Source organism: Monopterus albus, unplaced genomic scaffold (assembly GCF_001952655.1).
Source record: "Monopterus albus unplaced genomic scaffold, M_albus_1.0 scaffold108.1, whole genome shotgun sequence".
Taxonomy (NCBI): domain Eukaryota; kingdom Metazoa; phylum Chordata; class Actinopteri; order Synbranchiformes; family Synbranchidae; genus Monopterus; species Monopterus albus.
This window is the reverse complement of record NW_018127988.1, coordinates 1075188-1094146: the sequence shown is the minus strand read 5'-3', so window position 1 is coordinate 1094146 and position 18959 is coordinate 1075188. Positions and strand designations below refer to the sequence as shown.

The 18959-nt window shown below is 40.6% G+C and overlaps 2 protein-coding genes across 2 annotated transcripts in view; both read right to left on the bottom strand.

Annotated features, from left to right (window-relative positions):
• Nucleotides 1-3233, bottom strand: part of usp43a (ubiquitin specific peptidase 43a) — a 104305-nt gene extending 101072 nt beyond the window's left edge. The window contains exon 1 of the mRNA XM_020610985.1: nucleotides 2230-3233. Within this exon, the coding sequence (XP_020466641.1) occupies nucleotides 2230-2844 (615 nt within the window). The 5' untranslated portion in view covers nucleotides 2845-3233. The remainder of the gene's footprint in view (nucleotides 1-2229) is intronic.
• A 119-nt stretch (nucleotides 3234-3352) lies between these two features.
• Nucleotides 3353-17602, bottom strand: cfap52 (cilia and flagella associated protein 52). The gene is made up of 14 exons (XM_020611048.1): nucleotides 17415-17602; nucleotides 16956-17155; nucleotides 16581-16717; nucleotides 16329-16457; nucleotides 16013-16112; nucleotides 14821-14934; nucleotides 14324-14424; nucleotides 13954-14124; nucleotides 12811-12959; nucleotides 12449-12594; nucleotides 11902-12053; nucleotides 9442-9544; nucleotides 5351-5462; nucleotides 3353-5077 (listed from the first exon to the last, which is right to left on the bottom strand). The coding sequence occupies exons 1-14, from the start codon at nucleotides 17473-17475 to the stop codon at nucleotides 4896-4898; spliced, it is 1857 nt and encodes a 618-aa protein (XP_020466704.1). The 5' UTR covers nucleotides 17476-17602; the 3' UTR covers nucleotides 3353-4895.
• Between the last annotated feature and the right edge of the window lie 1357 nt (nucleotides 17603-18959).

The window sequence follows — 18959 nt, the reverse complement described above, 5'->3', positions numbered from 1 at the left end:
AACACAGCACATTCAGACATTAAGTTCAAGGGCTAATAATATTTCCTTCTAGCAGATGGCCATTACATTTACCGAAATCAGCTTCCACATTTAGCCCAGTATAATATTTTATGTATATTAAGATTGAATTGCACATGCTGTGACAGTTAAATCACCTGTAAAAAAGGGAAATTGTGCTACCAAGGTCTAGCAGCAAAGTTAACAGAATATATGACGCTCTAGTGTAATGGCCCATCAGGAGAGTGAATGGACTTTTTTCATACATGTGGCGGTGTGTGAAAAGCTGCTGTCTTGAAATCAAGAGGATTTAAAGGTAAAATATCCTTTAAGTGAGGCAGAAAGTTTGAAAGCTGCTCTTTAAATCTTCCATGCATGCAGGTGCACAGCATTAATGAGAACACCATCCTCTTTGTATTTGTGAGCTATTTCAGATCAAAAAAGCATCAAGCTCTTTTCCTGTATTAGTCACTAACTTTTCCTTACAGCTTTGGAATAGAGTGCACTCTGTGTTATTAATGTTTGACTCCCAGTAACCCCACATGACAAAGTGGGAATGTGGCCAAACCACCTGAATACTGTAGCTGACTGTTGGTCAGGTGAGCGAAACGGAGACACTGCAGCCTGTGTGCATAATCAGTAACCACATGGCACGCACACTCAAAACCGTGGCAAGTTTAACTAACAATAATAAAATGCCAAGGCTGTGAGACAAAGAGCTGAGCTGTGTTTATGACTATACCTGCATAAATAATGGATGTCTCCTCCCCTAAAATACGCAAACATGACCTGAGCACCTTTATGCATAAATACAGGACACTCAGGTTGACTGTTGCAATGTAAGCTACATGTCATCAAGTGAACAGCTTACCTGTTGGTTCAAACATTTGTTCTGACAGTATAGACTGTAACTGGTGGTAACGCTGCTTACAAATCCCAGAAAACCATTCTGAAATACATGTACCAGCTGTGCTGAGAGGCATGTTGCCGAGTAGTAGAAGGGCACAGGATGCACGAGTAGCACTTTACGACTGTGTGCTGAGGGAAATAAACTAGCTAGTGCCTAGGAAGATTCCATGGGAGGAATGTGTATAATTACCTTGCCTGAAGATAATGGCATTTCTTTATCAATGGCTGGAGTAAATTGAGTAACCTACTGCCCCCTCTTCCTCCCCGTGTTATGTGTATGTCCACATCTCCTCCAAGTACCCACTGAGTGCGGCACACTCAACAAACAGGGAAGGATAATTATATTTTGAACAGAGAACCAGAAACCCACTGGTCCTCTTGTACTGGAATACTACCTGGTTGCATTTGATTTAAAAGGCCCAAGATTAGGCTTTTATTGTGCTTTAGTAGAGCACATCCTCATACAAATGTGCAGTTAATCAAATGGGTATTCAGACAATTTGTTGCGGCACAAATTGTGATCAGGTGCATTCTGTTTGTTTTCATTTCTCTTGAGATTTTTATAGCACTTAGTTGGAGTCCACCAATGCCAGACTGATTGAATTGATATTGATATATAGTTTAGAAAGGCACATATCTGTGTATGCATGTCAGGATGGGCAATAAGGGCCTTGGTCAGGGAGGTACCATGGACCCAAAAGTCACTCTAACAGAACTTCAGAAGTCCTCTACAGAGATGGGAGAACCTGCTGGAAGGACGACCATCTCAGCAGCTCTCCATTAATCAGGTCTTTATATGGTAGAGTAGATAGATGGAAGCCACTTTAAGTAGGCTTATGACAGTCCACTTAAAATGTCTAACCAACACCAGTAACTGCCCATCACCTGGGTCTCATCTTACTACGGGAATACATGTTTCTCAGTGGCAGGGACAGGGACTTGTCATAACTAGGACGAAAAAGATCACAATAAAAGGTGCAAGAATAAATGGTCTGACTGCTTTTGTAAATGAGATTTCAGAATTTCATATTTGATCAAATTGCAAAAAAAAAAAAAAAAGTTTCCAATGAGTATAGACAGATGGAAACAATTTTACACATTTAAAACCTACAACACAATACTGTGCACAAAAAGTGAATGGATGTGAACACTTACTCCAGCCACTCCACACGTAGCCTTGTGCATATTATAGTTGTCCCCTCAATAAAACAGCCTAGTTGGTCAAAATATCACTGTCCACTGAGGTACAACTATAGACATGACATAGATCTTGGCAAAAAAACAATCTCATAAATACGCCTCCTTTGCCCTCTCAGTCCTCACCTTGAAGTCCACAGACAGCTGCGGTGTGTACTCCAACGTCCACAGCGCGCGTACCAGCGAGGCCAGCTGCTCCGTCACCTCTCCCCTGGCTGTCTGCAGCCCCTCTCCTCTCATCTCCCCGTTCACCCTCCCGTGACACACATCCGACTTGTACTGCTCCAGCCCGAGGTACTCGGCCAGCAGGTCCGTGTTGCTGAGGCACTGAACCACGGCGTTCATGAAGCAGGTGTTGCCGTGGTTCTTAAGCCCCAGCACCCCGGGGGTCTTGTCGCCATAGCACCACGACAGTCTTTCTTTCACCGAACCGTACGAAGAGCTAACAGTTGAACTCTTTTTCACGGGTCCTTCTCTGGAAATCTGCGAAGAGTCGTCTTTGAAACCTCCCGAAGCGCTCTGCCCGAAACCACCGTCGTCGTCCTCTGCGTCCGGCGGTTCAACGTCGCCAAAGGGCACCAAAGTGCCCAAAGTTTTAAGGATCCTTCCCATGAAATTCCCAAAAGATCGCAGGGATTTCCTCCTAATAAACCTCCCAGATTTGTATTTCTTCTCTTTTCGCGTGGACGACTTGGGTTTCATTGGCTGTTTCCTTGCCTTGTTTTCCTTGCGTGTATCCATGGCTCTATTACTTAATAGCGCTGAGCGAAAAAGAAGCAGGCTGTGGAGTCGCACCTGTCTGCCAGACTGTCTACCCCTCCTCCTCCTCCTCCTTTCTCCTTCTCTCCACACACCTCAGCGTTGAGGTGGCACTAGCTCGATGGCAATAAGGCACATGCTGATTTTATTCCCATGACATCCCGGTAAATACGTTGCTGTCACCAGTCCGTGCGTTTGATAGGTGACGCTCTCTCCAGGACCTACACAGCCGAGCTGCTTCGCTCCTTCTATGTGGCAGGTTCAATTACACTTCCTCATCACGGATCGTGCGCCTGGCGGTCTTTCACTCTCTCACTATCGCTATTCCTCCTTCCCTCCCTCCTCTCCTGTCTGTGGAGCCACATGAACAAGTTTCTATTTGGCGAATCGTGTCTAATTCCCCCCCCCCCACACACACACACAAATTTAAATAACCTGGATTAAATGACCAATATAGCATATTTCGATGGTTTATCACAAAATAAGGTGGACACAGTGAACAGAAAGGTCTTTTCAGACAGTAACCCGCTGTTGCTGCATTGGCAAAGAGCATAAAACCTTACGTCTTGTTTATTACACCGGGAATAAGGAAGTTGGCTTTAAAAGGTGCAAGCAAGTAGCCTCAAACTGCCCCCTGTAGGACCAATTAGAACATCACCTGCCTTATCATGTTCAGAGGGTGTCAAAGAAAACAGTGGAATTTTTTAGATATCAGTTGATAATAAGAGTATGGACTCACTGAATACAGTGTGAACAATGATCCCCAAACGTCTCCACGACCACCTAAAAGACAAGTTCTAAATGTATCTACATAAACAGTCCCAAGGAATGAATTTTAGGGTCCTGTTTACTGATAAGTACATTCCTATTTCTGCTAAACATATTGTCCAGACTTGCTATAAAACACTCACATTTACAAAAAGATGTAAATAGCCTGGCTTTTGTCTCCGCTCACATTAATGCTGCTACTGCTGCTACACCCTGGAAGCTCCTCACGGTAAAATGGATGTTAAGAAGGATTTGGCCAGACACATTATGTGCTTTTCAATGGGGATCCAGCATCTTTTGTGCTATATTCACATTCTCATCATCTGAAGCTTCATTTCACAGCTCACCAGTACTAAACATTGAATTTAGTAGGCCAGATGTGCCAAGTTGTTGAACCATCCAAAGGTTCCAGAATTTCCTTGATCCTCTTATTCCAGCGTTGTTAAGAAACAACATGACACACCATCAATAAGAAATGCATTCGTTGTCAAACTGTGGCTCTGTGTGTTTCTTCTTCTTTTCACTCATACTGTTGTTGTCCTCACTTCATAAGCTGGGTAGAAAAGGGAAAAGACCCCATTTTACTAATCCAGGGAAGTTTTTACTGACATGGTTTATACTGCAGGTTTGTTCTTTTACTTTCAAGCAGGGGTGAGTTATTAATTATTTACAATATCCATTTGGAAGAAGAGTGAGGAGAATGGGTTCAAATTAGAGAAAGTCAGAGAGGCTTTCTGTTCCAGTATCCTTCAGGGAATCACTATTGATAGATGAGCTGAAAGCAGCTGTGTGGTTAAGCGACAAAGAATCTGGGTATCCTCCTTGTTTGTCCAGTAGCACAGGGATCGTATATCGGTAAAATATGCATGTAATGTACTGCATAACATAGCCATGCTTTTACATATTATGAATTTTATCACATTGAGATAGTTTATGTATGTGAAAAATACATAAGTTCTTGTACCTTGAAGTCTCTTCAGGTTCTGTGGGGAATGAGCACATGGGAGACTACATTGCTTAAGAGCTATGATCTTTTCACTTCCATATATAATGTATCTTGCTTAAAAGAACCAACTGTATACAGTCATAGTTACTTAACCCAAGTACATACAAATACATTCTGCAGTGTTAATCTAAGAATGTTGAATCTTCCTGGGAACATTAGTTAAATCAGGGCAAAGATTAAGGGTGAATTTTGGATAAATCTGAGTGTGGTGGTGTTGGGTTAAAAGTTTCTGAAGCTCCTAATTTCAAGAGACATCACATTAGGAGGACAAAGGGTGAGGGAACCTCCACCGGACAATGGCTCCATCTGCACTGGTGCTGATTAGGGTGCAGTTGTTGGAGCAGATCTTGATGCTGGTGATACTGCCACCGTGTGCTATCCCTATGTGGGTTACTACACCTTCCATGTAATCCCACACCTTCACTAGCTTGTCATCTCCACCTGAAAAGGTTAAAAATGATATCAATAAGAGACATTTGAGCACAGCATGTATATGTGAGAGTAAAAAAGCCTCATTAAAAATAAAACAAGAATGCAAAGGTACTATATTTATAAAAAATGTAATCAGCAATAAACAAAGTCCAAGTGAAAAATGAAGGTTATCTATACAAGTGTTCATTTCAATTCCTTTTTTGGTTGAATTAAATTGACAGGAAAATCACAGTGAGCCATAGCTACAAATGCAACAACCAGCAGATGTTAAATGGACCATACCTGTCACAAAGTGTTTGCCATCCTGGGAAATGTGCATGCCATTGATGGCCCCAGACTGCGAGCCCTCCAGTTCTCTGATGGCAGATCCGTCATACACGTCCCAGTAGGCAACCTGAGAAAGATATGAACACACAAGTTTGCAGGTATTATTCCTGGTTTTCTGCATAAAATGGTCATGAAATGTGAGCTGGTCCTCACCAAAGTCACCAGCATCAAAAACCAGGAAACTGCAAACAGTGCATTACATTTTCTCATGACTAAATACTTCTTTACTCTTTTGTGCTACAAAACCAAATCTATGTTATAAAGCAAGACAACAAGGAGAAAAGAACATGCATCATAAATGACAAATATAGTAGAGTTTTCAACGCTTTTGCAGTGTGAAATATAATATCCGTTGCTACCAGTTGGTGGACAGACAGCTGGCTCATTGTACAGATAATGAAAATGACAACATCTCTGTTGTTGTGCTATTGTTTTATTACATCATCTTACACATCCTGTACCATTTTCTGTTTTGTTAATATGCAATATGGGAAAGCAAACTATTACATTAACTGCTTAATTATTCTTAATCTCTATGGAAATGAGCAGGTCTATGGTTAGATTCTGTCACACACCACTACTGAAACCACACTGGCTGATATAAATGAGATTTAATCATCCGCAGTGCTTAACAGCTTTCAATGTATCAGGTCTCAGTTATTTATAGTGCAAGCAGCCAAAACAACAGTGCCACAAACAGATTAAGGGGTCTTTCTTATTATTTATACTGCATGACCAAAACAAAGGACCAAATGAACTGGATCATTAAAACCTGCCCTCTGAGGCATCTTGTATGAATGAGACCAAGTGTTAAAAGCACTACACACCAAAAATGCAATCTATATTCTGACTGTGATGCTGCTAAAAAGACTACATACAAGAGCTTAACATTTAGCTAAAATAAATGTATGCATATGCAGCATTATTGTCATAACTGTGCGTCTCAGGATAAAGCCAACATACGTATATGAAAATAGCCTAGGAGGCAGAATTTCATTTCTCTGCACGAGACCAATGCATTATAGGAGGAGAAATGTAATCTCCCCTAGATATATCAAATAATGTTGGTTATTATGGAATGAAAAAGGGACAAATACTTAGTAAAAAAAAAAAAAGATCTTTTTCGTAGTTTCGGAACAGGAGAGTGATTCTCAAAGCAATAAGCTGCCCTTTCAAGCCACACAAATACGTTTAATTCTACCGTGTTCTTCTGCCTCTGCTTGGCCTATTCAGATGGCTCACTGATATTAATATTTCCACAAAATAACTTTGCAAATGATAATTTAGGAAAACACAGCCACTTCCAGAGGGGAAAACGGTTCATTGTGAACACCAACTAGAAAGATCTGCAGTCATTTTTAAATCTTCTTATTTAACACAAATCTGAATGCAAGGCTTACAACTGTACAGATTATGCAAATGTAGTCAGCTGAGCTGTTTTTTGTGTTTACCAACATGAAGCCACTTAAGTTTCCAACAAACAGCAAACAAAAAAGTACCTCGAGCACTAAACTACTTCTCTGTCTATGAGAAATTAAAATAATGTGCATATACAGTGTTTATACAAAGTCACAGTGCAACACTCCTTCTTGTCCCCATGTCCTCTCTCATCACTTCCTTCTTGCCACCGTCACAACCTCGCCCTCCCTCCTCTCATTTCAGCAACTTATTAGAGTCCCACCTGTGTGAACTGTCTTGGCCCATCGGTGTTCTCTCTCTACCTCAGCCTGGGAAACCGGCCCACAGCCATGACGTGGACCACCAAGAAGTTAATTACATGCAGCAAACAGGTCTGAAACGTGACACCTGCTGTTGGGACTGCTCACCTTATATCCAGGAAAGACCTGAGTTCACAACCAGAAAGCAGTCACCTCAGCTCAAGACAACGAGCAACAGTTGTAAGACTGGTAATGTACATTTAATTAGATGTTTGCTAATCAAAACATTTACTGGAAAGCTTGTCATTCCTGAAACCTTACTTCGAGGTCGAGTCAGCACCATAATGTCTTTACTCAATGCACAATCAAAGCATGCAAAATCATCATCATCATCATCCCCCACAAATTCTATCTCATTATTACAACCTCTCCTTGACCCTCCCCTCCCCTTGTCCGTTGTTTCTCTCACTTCTACTAGTCTCTGAATGTCCTCACAGAGATGAAGGGTGGAGAGTATGGACAGGGGAGAGAGAGAGAGAGAGAGAGAGAGCATTGCTATTTGTTCTCCCAGACAGAGCGCCTGTGTCCTGGCATGAGCAGATGGTGGATCTGGCTGGCACTTGGGTGGCACGGGCACATCTGCAGGAAGGCACGACTACAGCAGCACTGCCCTCCATGTCTCTCGTCTCTCCCTGTCCATGAATCCCTCCTTCTCACTCTCTCTCCACTAACTCAGCACATCCACAGCGCCATGTTAATCAGCACAACTTGTCCTCACCTCTCAGCATGCAGGGGAGACAACAATGTGGGTCTAGTGTGTGGTCGGGTTCAAGTGGTGTGGATGAAGTGCATAATCAAGCAAACAAGGGTTTCATTCTGCCAATATGAACTTCTGACCTTATGTAAATAAGTGGTGCTAAGTTAATCATAATTACTCACAAAACATCAGACTTATGAGGCTGAGTGTTTTTGCCACAGTGACTAGCAGCCAACACAATGGCTCAATTACGTTGAGCTGAGAAACAAATTACTAGCTTTTCAAACTAATCTATGGACATGTAAGTGTGTCTGATTGTGCAAGTCTTCACTGTGCTCCTGGTGCTGATCTTACCAGAGCGGCAGGCTTGTCACTCATGCTCAGAGTAGAGATTATAATAATAATAATGGCATAATCAGCCATCTAGATTATGACTGCTGAGTGCCAGTCTCTGTGCACCCTGAGGGATTTTCAGTCATTACAATCACAATATTTTTTTTTCCTGCGGGGCATAACTGCTGAGTAATGAGTCTCAGATAACTCTTTGCTAACCAACTCTTACATTCCAGTGCATTAAAGCAACCAAAAAAAACCCAATACATGGGCAAAACACAAATGAGCCTCTGGTGTATAACCTTTTCTCTATATGCAAGATGGTCTGTGCAGATTCCCATCTGGGATTGGTTCCTCTGTTTCCTGCACCTGTCCCGTGGCCCACCTCTCTCCCTTACTGATTGAACCAGCATCCCAATCCAAGTGCAGCAATTAATCTCACCTCTTAGCTCTCATTCAGGGCAGCTGTGATTTAATGTGAGCAGTTCGCTGCTGCGTTTCTTTGCTTGTGCATGTTCTTTTGTCTATAGTGTCTCTCGTTTATGTAGCCATTTTTAGTGCCTACTTGTTGTATAGTGCGTTGTATTCTGTTTACCATATTCACTTTTTGTGTTTAGTTGTTCTATGAACATCATACTTAGTCATTTGTTTTACGAGATGTTTGTTGTGTATGTGCCGTATTGTGAGTACTTGTAATATTGTTGGATCCTGTTGTTTGTTAAATTTGTTTCGGCCCCTTTGTTTTTGTAGTTTTTGTAGCCCGTCTTAGTTGTTTCAGCTATTTTTGGAAAAGTACCCAATCCTTTTATAAATATCTTTACTTAACCTTTTAAGTCTGGTTACTTATGTTACTCCCCTTGAGCTGGGTCATAAGGCGTTGTCTTTCTCCTCCTGGACTGTTTAGCTGTGTAGCCTGTAAGTGAAAGTGGTGGAACAGGTAGCCTAATTTTTCAGCCATCTCTACCTTTAGGCTGTGCAGTGATGTTGTGAATTTCCGAATTCCAGTGCAACCCCACTACTATGCTCAGCAGAGCAAGAGTGCTCCTTGGGCTGGCTGTCTGAAATCAGCAGGCCCAACCCAGATCCTTTTCTCTTTTATAACCCAGCAAGGGCAGTTTGCAACCAACTAGGGTTTGTGGAGCATACAGACAGGAAGGCCAGGAAACGGAATGTGAGGAAAATTTATGCTGGATATGACAAAATATGTAATGGATTAGAATCGCTGACTATACCTTTAAGTTGCTGTAAATAAATGCAGTATTCTACTGCACTGGGTATGAAAGTATCCCAAAACGCACCTTTCTGTTGGTGCCACTGGTAATGATCTGATATTCCTCTGGGTGGTAGCACACCGTCCGGAACAGGGTGTTGGCAATCACCATTTGAAGACTCACAAACCGCCTACAGGAGGAAATGCAGAAGAACCAGAATTAACGATAAAAAAAGGAGTGGAGCGTGAGCTTCACATGTGTAGCAATAGCATTAAAAAATATGTCTCATTCTCACTACATGAAGTGCTATTTACTGTGTTTTCCAGACAAACTACATAAAGTTTCAAATCTGCAGAGATTCAACTTTTAAAAAAAAATGTGAAGTGCACTCATACGCAAATAAAACAAACACACAGACCCACTAACAGTATTGTCCATCTGGCCAGAACAATCAAAAATCATTTAGGTCCTTGTCTGTTTGTTTCAGATTTTTTTCAACATCAGCTTGTTAGTGATCATAAAAAAAAGAAATTGCATGCTAGTCTTGATAAATACAGACTTCATTAAAGAGGGCAGACATGAAAAAATAGCTTTAAAGGATTCATTCTCCTAACAGAAGAGGCCCACAGATTGAAGGGTTTTAAGCTTTCTTTAAAAAGAATGCACTGGATAAATTTTTTCAGTGGACAGCTTCAGTGGTTCTCTTTCATTACACCTCAGACCTTAAGGCTCTCTACTTCCCACAGTCACTTTCCTTCCTTCCATATTTTTCTACTGGAGCGGCACAATGGTGCGCTGATTAGCGCTGTTGCCTTACAGCAAGAAAATTCTGGGTTCAAGCCCAGACCGACCCGGTGCCTTTCTGTGCAGAGTTTGCATTTTCTCCCTGTGCCTGCATGGGTTCTCTCCGGATACTTCGGCTTCCTCCCACACTCCAAAGACATGCAGTTTAGGTTGACTAGCAACTCTAAATTGCCCCTAGGAGTGAATGTGAGTGTGTGTGGTTGTTTGTCTACATGTCAGCTCTGTGATAGATGACCTGTCCAGGGTGCACCCCACTGTCAGCTGGGATAGGCTGCAACCCTATGCAGGAATAAGTGGTATAGATAATGGATGGATGAATTTTTCTACTGGATAGTGTAAGACTAGTCAATGTTCTAAGTAGAGCTGCCCCCTAACAGTCAAATAGTCAAGTCATTAGTCACAAAGCCTATCAGTCAACTGAGACTCTTCTAGTCAAACCATTGTTTTAATTTTATTATATCTTATATTTTTGTCAGCCATTGTGCATTACAATACAGAGTAGCCCCACCCCCTGGTAGTTTGTCATCTTCTTCCTCTCATTTTGGTGTGCCAAACAGCAATTTGCTCAATACTTCCCCCTGTGGTCAGGGAGAATTCCCACTTCAACAGTAACAGTGGATGTACATTAAGGTGGAATCTATTTAGCAAATAGAGCTTTTACTTTGGTTACTTCCTGCCTTGTGTCACCTCACCTGCCCCAGCTTTACCTCAGTACACCGTTCATTGTTTTCACCTGCTGCCCATTATCTCCTGGTCTACAGCTGTTATATAGCTCCTCCTTTCCCTCAGTCTCTTGCTGGTCTGTTGACAGTGCTGACACTACTCACTCCGTTACCATGCTTGCTTCTGTCTGTTCCCCTCTGCAACCTGGCTAGCTCCTGTAACCACTACCCTCAGCTTACCTGTTTTTCCTCGATGCTGAGTAAGAGCTCTCCTGTTCTGTGACTGTACTCACCCGTGTTCCTCGTTCCTGCCTGGTTCACTCCTGACATCGCCAGTATGCTGTAAGAATCTCCTTCAGCTCTGTGTCTGCCACTCACCCGTGTTGCTCGTTCCTGCCTGGTTTGCTCCTGAATTGCCAGCGACACTGTCGACTCTCTTGCCTGTCTCCTTAACCTGACACTGGCATATCTCCTGTCCTGCATTACCAGCTGTGTGCTCCTGATGTGTCAGCAATGCTGTTGACTCTCCTGACCTGTCAGCTCCTGTATCCCACGCAATGCTGGGGTGTCACCTGTCCTGCATTACCTCCTGTGTGCTCCTGGCCCAGCAGGTTCACCCAGTTCACTCCTGCCTATCTGGCTCCCCTGGGTGTTCCCAGCATCACAGTTACTCTTTCGTTCTCTGTACCTTTGTTAATTATTAAAAACTTTCTAAGTTTCTCCCCAGTCCTGGTTTGCATTTTGGGTCCGTCTCAAGCCGTAATCATAACACCAATAACATGGCTCTCAATTCACCTGCTCTCAGCCAAACAAACCCAGTCGAGTTTCAGAGAAATCTAATTTCTGAGTCACCCGCTTTGAGGCTGTGGGCTGAATTTTAAGTGCTAATCAATTACAATTTTGAGCTAGTAGCTCTAGCTTTCCAGGGGTCTATGGTATTTCATACAACCATTAAAACTGAATGTGGAGAGTATTATGTTCACAAATTATACAATAATAAAGGTTAAAAGAGGACTAATGAGTAAAATATGTGTGCAAAGGAGTTAAAACACGTATGGTGCAGTGGTATGCAGGTACTCACACTATGTCCCAGATGATGCAGGCACCATCAGAGCTGGCAGTGACACACTCTTTGTCATCACTCTTGATTTTGATACAGTTGACAGTGGCTTTGTGCTCCTTCATGGTCTCCAGCAGCCGATGGCCGCTTGGCTGCAGCTCCCAAACACGCACCTGCAATAGGTAACCCAAACTCAGTCAATCTCACAGGATATCCTTTTTTTATATCAGATATATGATGCTTCATTAAATACCCTTTTGTCTTTGTGTCAGTGATTTGTAAGGCACAACCATAGATACAAAGATAAATACTGAAAAAAGATTCTCTACTATACAATATGCCTTTTGTTTTTTAAATCTGTCAAGCTGCACTCTTACTGGATACCACACTGCTCAAACTCTTTAAAGTGTGTGATAAAGCATGTACAGGATCATCTTGCATCTGTATGCCTTAACTGTAACGGGTTAAACATTTCAGTGTTTGTGTGTTCACCTGATGAGAATGCTGAACATTATACCATTTTTAAACAGTTCTAAGATCGAGGTGTACAATACCACCGCCTACTGACCTGTCCCTCTCCACCTCCACTGATGATCCTCTTGCAGTCCCTGGTGCCAGCGATGGCTGTCACACCCACTCTGTGAGCGTTATCGATGGTGAGAAGGAGCTGGCCACTTTCCGGTGCAAACACACGAATCTTGTCATCATTCCATGCTGGAGCACAGTGAAATCAAACCCGCTATCATGAATATTATTTTCATTCAATATGTTAAATTTTTGTGGAAGTGGGTAACTTAAGAAAAAGTGTGGCAGGTTTATGCAGCACAGTATCATCAAGAAACAAATATAATGTTGAACTACAGCTCAAACTAAAAAGCAATACTTGAATGTTACTCCATTGTCTTATTTGCCGCTAACTTTGGTTCCCACCACTGATGATGCTATGTCCATCAACCATGAAGTCCAGGGAATTGCAGGTCATGTTGGGTACAGTGATGCGCAGTAGTTCTTTGGGCTTGTCAATGTGCCACACCCTGATGTCCTCCCCAGAGCAGGTTGCAAATAATTCTGATGTTCCACTAGCAGAAAACAATAAAAGGAGATTTGTAGAATTACAGTTAAGTGAATGTAGGTAAAATGAGTGGTAACTGAGTTAAAGCCAACTAAGAATTTATATAATAATAGACATATTACAAGAAACTAGATTCAATACATTACCCAGGGCTATGTATAAATACCTCAAACAAATCCTTTTTCTAAATTTCTAATGGAGCGACATGGATAACGCATTCATTTACTACCCTCTAGTGAACACAATGGAGTACTGACGTTATGCATTATGAGAAATAAATAGAGCTTAACTTGTTTGCTCATGTCATTTTCCATCAGAAGAAACACACAGCCCCCACAATATCATAGTTTGCTTTGTTGTACTATAGATGAACCAGGGAATTTAGTATTTTCTTGCATCTGTCATGCCGGCGGTAGAAGAGGAAATTGTGAAGGAAGCATTTAAAGTGCTAGAAAGCAATTACAGCATTATAACATGCTGACTGTATTAATTACTTGCTGATGTAACACTTGTCACTAATAGTTGTTAATGAAATATAGAACCTGCTTTTTCTGCCTAAATGTAAATCTAGACTTACGGCAGACTAACACACAAAGTGAAGGCAAAGAAAGAATACTTTTTGGTCAGTTCCACATCAGCCTCATTTCATGCTTGGGAAAACACTAGGAAGTCACTGGAATTTTTGTTACACAAATGTGACAACATATGCACCACCCTAGAGTTTTATGATCTCAACTGAATATTCATTTTTAATATGTAGTCATAAACATGGCTGAGTTTAAACAGTGTAACATAAATACTTCTGTCTTGTCAAGCTCCTGGTTTTTCACTTGTCTTAATTTCAATATACAGTATTTATAATTTATATTTCTTGCCCAGTCTAAAAGCTGACAAAAGGTCATTTGTCATTTTACTCTCTGGTTGGTCTCAGAAAAAAAACATTAAAAAACAACTCAACAGACAGTAAATGCTTAGTCATTAGTGAACTGTCTGTCACTTACAAAGAGATGGCTACATCATTGACAGCACTGCTGTGACTAGAAGAAATGAGTTCAGCTTTGAAGTCCTGATAACTGAAGCGGTACATCTGGGCAGCCTCTGTCCCGACAAAGAACTGCTGACCCTCTCCTCTTATATCAATGGACGTCACCCCCTTCTCCAGCTGGACTTTCCTATTGTTGGGGTAGAGGGAAAAGGATTAAATAATGAGTGTTCAGCACAGTAAAACTGTTTGCGTTACAATGACACACTGGATATTTCTTCTAATGTACATGATATAGCCACCCCCCCCCCAAAAAAATCTGTGAACATTGCATGCACAAAATGTTACAAAATTAAATATTTTCCAAATGATACAGATGTAGGACTCACTTAAGAGTTTTGAAGTTAGTTGTGGAACACACAGTGAAGGTACCAGATCCAGAGCCTACAAGCAGATTCCCATTCTTCAGCATCTTTAAAACACTGACACCCTGCACAGGAAAGGCATGAGCACTGAGTTTTATGATATGGTCCTAAAAAGTGATTATGTACAGTACACAGCAATGTATCACTTTGCAAATTCCTAGCTTTCTGATGGGGCTGAACCAGCTATCTAGAAACACCTGGTAAGTCAAATGTTACAGAGCTACCTGAACTAGTTCCAGGAAGTATAAATGAAAAGCTCCTACTGTATGCTTTATAAATAACAGACTCCAGGCAGTAGTTGTAAACGAACATACACACAAAAGTGGATTGATTTCAGGAATGACAAGAAAGTATATGAACCATAAGATATAAAATAAATGACAGTCACAAAACCAATGAAATACAGTACATGACATCATGTGTCATGAAATGATCTTCATTAGGAATGTAATGATTCCTGCTTTTTTTTTTGGTTTAACTGGACCATAGTCACTCAGGAGTCCCGTCTTCAGGTTGATTTTCATTATGTCTCCACTGGTGGTGCCACAGAAAATGAACTGATCATTCTCTGAAATCTGTGGAATACATAAGCAAGTCAAAATGAGCAACATTATCTAACAACATATTTGGTGTACTGTACATTTTAAGACAACACAAAATGAAAAAAAAAACGGTGTGTAACAGCACATGGTATGATGTGTCTTCCAAAATGCATCAACTGCATCTGCATCACCAGGGTAGAAGAGTACAGCTTCTGTCAATCTCAGTTGCTAGGCAATGGCCCCGTGATTTATAACCTTCCAGTCAAATAATTTGACTCTAAGCTCCACCTAGTTTCCACACTTCACTTCAAAGCCTGTTTTTATGATGTCTAATTACAGACTTAAGAATTTCACACATAGGTGTGACTTTTCAACTTGGATGGATTTTATTATAATTTTACTAAAATCAGAATTTTTCAACACTATGTGCTTCTGTAGGATATATTTTACCTCCTACTTCCTGCATCATGACCAGAGAACGTGGGAAAAAATTGTTAGTGCATGTCTGAATGTTCATTTTTCAGGGACCCGCTGTTTTACTTGACCAGGTCTAATGTGGTGTGAATGGAGCAGCTGGAAAAATACAGGCAGCTGACCAGTGAAGCACCCTGAATTTTTCAAAACATAATATTTGTAAAAAGTGGCTCATAGCCTGTAAAGATGGATGCCCCATGCTCTATACAGTTAACTGTAACTGATAGGTACACAGTATATTCATCCCTGTCTTCACCCATAAGGTTTAGCTCAACGCACAGGATAGCATTTATTTAGTCCCTCTTTAAATTGTTTCAGTCATGGAGTGTTTTGAATGATTTCTGTCTCAATAAATTGTATTACCTGTTAAAAGGGCAAGGAGAACCTACCTCTAAAGTTTATATTAGATGGAAGTGAAGTGCAGAAAAGTAAGCAGGGCTTAATGTCAAATGATATGTCAGGGAGGTCATAAACCATGGGAGTGTCACCTAGCAAGCAAGTTTGACAGAAGCCGTATTCTTATACTCTATCCAATCATTTACTGACTTTTAGTAATTGTCATTTTGCAAATTTCAGATGGACCTCAAAATGCCAAACTAGTTAAATAAGCTGGGTAAATACAGTCATGGCCTTGTACCTCTATACAGTTCACAATCCTCTTCAGTTTCCCGGTCTGACACTCTGTGGGTCGGACCTTCCTGTTGGGGAGGTCTAGCTCCCACATTCGCAATGTTCCACTGCCAAAAAAAAGACAAATGATAATAAAATATTTAATAAAAAGAATGGCACATTAACTAGAAGGAACATGATAGAGACACATTTTGCTAATTTTAAGGCAGTGAATTAGGATTTAATTAATTGATAAATCCTCTAAATAATGTTACATCTGTGCCTATCACTTGTACAATGCTGATGCTTGGTTTATAGAATGTCAGTAGTCAACATTCACTCACTTCCCAGCAGAAACAAAGATATTGTCATTTGTGTTTGAGTACTGCACAGTGAGGCAGTGTCCGGCACTGTGAGGTGAAGCTGGGCTGCCGCAGATGGCCTCCTTGGTCTCAATATTCCATACTACTATGCTGAAAACACAGAGAAAACATGTTGCATAATCAAAAGGTACAAACTATATTCAGCTGGATGAATGTACATACTGTATGTTTCTCTCTAATCTCTAGACTGCACCAACCAAACCTGATGTTTACCTGCCATCATCCTGACCCCCAAGGGACACCAGGTACTTGTTGTTGGGAGAGAAGGCCAGTGCCTCTACCTTAGCCTTGTGGAGCAATAGCTGGGCATAGATTGTTCGCTCTGCATAGTCCCAGATAATTATCACAGCCTTGGAAAAGGTGCACATTTATTCAAAATGTTACAAGTGAGACATAAATGAGCCACTGTTTTGCCATCTCTTGCTTTAAACTGATTCAAGCAAACAACACACAGAAAAAAAACTACTTCCTTATGTACCACACAGCATCAAAATAGGACAAATTAAAGAGTTTCATGAATTAACCTGATCCATCGCAGAAACTCTGCAACATGGGAAATTTTACTTTCTATAGTGCAGCTAGGGTTACCTTAAAACCCATGAAGTTGACCTGTCCAGAGGCAATATATAATCCATTTTTGGACACTGAAATGCAGGATACATTGTTTGTGTGTCCATGCAGGAACTCCGGCTTCCCATCTTCGATTCTCTTCAGAACGACTGTGCATCCCAGAGGATAGATGAGGTGCTCTTTGTCTGGGTGAACTCTCAGGCCAGAAATCACGTGTCCTGATTAATCAAAGTGTAGTTAGTAATTTTAATAATGCACATACCTAGCTGGAACATTTTAAACATTCATAAGCCTGCTATAAACCTGTATCGCACTATAGACAATCAATGAAAAAAGCCATATTTTTGGTGTACAAATAAGCGTGCTAGGTCTATAGGCCCATTCGCAATGTTCCACTGCCACACACCAAGGTTATGGTTGTCAGCTAGCAGTATTTTCATAAAATAAGTTGAACCATGAATGTTCAGGAAAACCTACCGTTGAATCCAATGACAGCTTCTAGTTCAAGCTGAGGAACAGCATGCGTTTCAAGAGCCATGGCTGAAAACAAAATCCAATCTCTTTCTCCTGAAACGTGTTACGATATGACCACTTTTGCATGAAAAACAAACGCTACCGTTAGTTTCTCAAACAGGCCTCACAGCACCAAACAAATGTTACCTAGCAACAGCTAGGTACCTACCGGCGACTGTCATTGGTTGGTGGAACGTCCCTGATGCCTTCAAGTATTGTCGGAAATTTCATATCTTAAAAAAGGTTGCACATAAACTTTAAAATAGATACTGTATGTCACTGATAAATAAAAAAATATATTAAATAGCAAATTATGTGACGTTAGGGAACAAACATAAAGGGAAAATAGATATTTAAAATGTTTAAAAGCAATAACAACCACTGCCTAAGAAAACATTTTACTGTGAGACTGACAGTCTGAGATTTACTCTAAGACCTGACATTACACTAGAAGCCTGAAAAGTAAAACTATAAACTTTAATGAGAATTTTTATTTTCCAGGTGAGAAACATGGCAGAGAAGACAATAAAAGACAACCTGTACAAGTCTATTTAATAAAGCTCTAACTGCAATTGCTATGAAGAAAGTTTATTGGTGGTTGTATTTTCAACAAAACACACTTTTAAAGCTCAAGGTTCAGCTCATATCTTTAGCAACAAAAGTGAAAACACATTTGAACACATTACTTACATTACAAATATATATTTGAGAGTGTAGGGGGATAATTGTGCTCGCTGTTACAAGCAATTAAATTTTGCACTAAGGATCTGCTGTTTATTGACAGTAAGCTACCATGCATGTACAGTAGATAGTATCACAAAGAATATCTATGAATTACAAAACAACACATTATATATGCTATACATCTTGATATAAAATCTAACTGAGATATAAAACAAAGTTTTTATTTTAATTTCACCAAATTCATAACAGAGAAAATGTGCAGCTGCACTCTACTGTTCAAACCACCCGTTCAGCAGTCTTGCACTTCTGGGCACACTGTAATCAGTGATCTTACAGGAGAGGGGTAATATATACTGCCCGGCCAAATTAAAAGTCACACCTGTAGAATTGTGGGAAATGTTTCAGTTTTTAGTGAACTTGTCATAAATGAATAAATTAAATTATTATTATTAAGGTCACAGTTAAAGGTTGTATTGTACTGGACTAAAATATAGAAACACCTCTAAGTATAATGTAGTCCAGTACAATGCTGCCTTTAACTATGACCTCAATAACAAACATATAATTTAATTTATACATTTATGACAATTTCACCACAAACTGAGACATTTTGAACTTTATAAACACAAATGTTAAGGAAGCGAAGTTAGTGTTGCATAGATTGTACAAGTGGACCTTTTAATTTGGCCAGGCAGTGCACCAGCAGAGCTTTAACCATTCTGTGAGGGTTTAATAACAAATAATTTGATATACCAATAAAAAAAAAAGTCCATTTTTGGCATTTCACTGTTGATGATGGGCAGATACTGGTTTCTGTTTTGAACA